This window comes from Vombatus ursinus, unplaced genomic scaffold (assembly GCF_900497805.2).
Source record: "Vombatus ursinus unplaced genomic scaffold, bare-nosed wombat genome assembly UNPS02014768.1, whole genome shotgun sequence".
Taxonomy (NCBI): domain Eukaryota; kingdom Metazoa; phylum Chordata; class Mammalia; order Diprotodontia; family Vombatidae; genus Vombatus; species Vombatus ursinus.
In genome coordinates this window covers 20,544,014-20,545,577 of record NW_020954546.1, presented here as the reverse complement: position 1 = coordinate 20,545,577, position 1,564 = coordinate 20,544,014, and the positions used below count along the sequence as shown (strand labels likewise).

The following is a 1,564-nucleotide window of genomic DNA, read 5'->3' as shown; positions in this document are numbered from 1 at the left end:
CAAAGGGCGGACCCCGACCCCTCTCCGGGGGAGCGTGGAGAGAGCGTGGAGCGGACAGGGCAGACCATGGCCCGGACCCAGGGACGCCGGCCCCGGGGGCGCTGACGGGGCAGAGGCAGCCTCTCCCTCGACTTTCCCACGAGTCGGCACAGAGCACCCAGGAACTCTCCGTCTGACTCCCCCGCAGGCACCCCATCCCCAGCCATCGACGGCTGCTGACCGCCCCGCGCCATCCCTCCCTGCCTCCCCCAGGGGTCGGGGAGCCCGCCCCCCACCCCGGGCCATGCCATGCCGCTGGACTCGGAGGACACGCTCTACATCGTGCTGGAGCTGGTCATCGCCGGGCTGTCCATCGCGGGCAACGTGCTGGTGTGCTGCGCCGTGGCCACCAACAGCACCCTGAAGACGGCCACCAACTACTTCCTGGTGTCCCTGGCCGTGGCCGACATCGCCGTGGGGCTGCTGGCCATCCCCTTCGCCATCACCATCAGCGTGGGCTTCTGCACCGACTTCCACAGCTGCCTCTTCCTCGCCTGCTTCGTCCTGGTGCTCACCCAGAGTTCCATCTTCAGCATGCTGGCCGTGGCCATCGACAGGTACCTAGCCATCAAGATCCCGCTCAGGTGAGGCAGCTAAACTGTGACTGGACATCCCCCACCCCCTCTAGGGCAATTCCCTTAGAGCTGGCATCACGCCTCACCCTGGCTGGGTGACGGTGGGCAAGAAACGGCCAAGGGGCGTGTTTCTCCTCCTGGGAGATACTTTAGAGAGGGAACCGTGGAGGTACTCCTGCTTTCCTACCCCCTGCCCCAAGTGCCAGTGGCTTTTGTACTGTGCTTTTGATTTGTCAAGGATGGTGTATAGCAGGAATCGTTAAGTTGAGTTCCGTGGACAGATCTCAGGGAGTCCAGAAACTTGGATGGGGGGGGGGGGGATTACATTTTTTATTTTTACTCATCTTTTGTTTCAGTTGTAATTCTGTGTATTTTATTTTGTGCATTTAAAACCATGATTTTGAGAGTGGACTCCATCACCAACCTGCCAAAGGGTTCCATGATTCTAATGTAGGAAAAAGACCAGGTCAAAGGTTCTTATAAATCAAGGGTCTGTGGACCCCAAGGGATCCGTGAATGCTACATCTTTATTCTTGGTAATTTTTGGTTTCCTTTGCAATGCTCTGCATTTTATTTTATATATTTAAAAACAGGATTCTGAGAAAGGGTCCGTAGGCTTTCCCCGCCTGCTGAAGAGATCTAAAAAAATAACCTAGGCAAAAAAGGCACGAAAAAAAGAACCCGTTTGTAGAGAAATTCCTGCTAAGGCAGCCCCAGACCAGCTGCCTCTGAGGTCCCATGAGCTTTTATAATTCTCAGCTGTCGTGAATGCCCAGACATTGGTTTGTAATGTAGGAGCTCAATGTCAGGAGCAGAGTAGGAGCTTAATAAATGCTGGTTGGCTGACCTGGAGACACCCCTTCCATAAAACACATTCCTTCACTACTACTACTACTACTACTACTACTACTACTACTACTACTACTACTACTACTACTACTACTACTACT

The 1,564-nt window shown here is 54.5% G+C and overlaps 1 protein-coding gene across 1 annotated transcript in view; it reads left to right on the top strand.

The window, feature by feature from the left end:
- The first annotated feature begins 272 nt into the window (after positions 1–272).
- ADORA2B (adenosine A2b receptor) overlaps positions 273–1,564 on the top strand; it is a 44,909-nt gene continuing 43,617 nt past the window's right edge. The window contains exon 1 of the mRNA XM_027861773.1: positions 273–623. Coding sequence (XP_027717574.1) covers positions 289–623 — 335 coding nt within the window. The 5' untranslated portion in view covers positions 273–288. The remainder of the gene's footprint in view (positions 624–1,564) is intronic.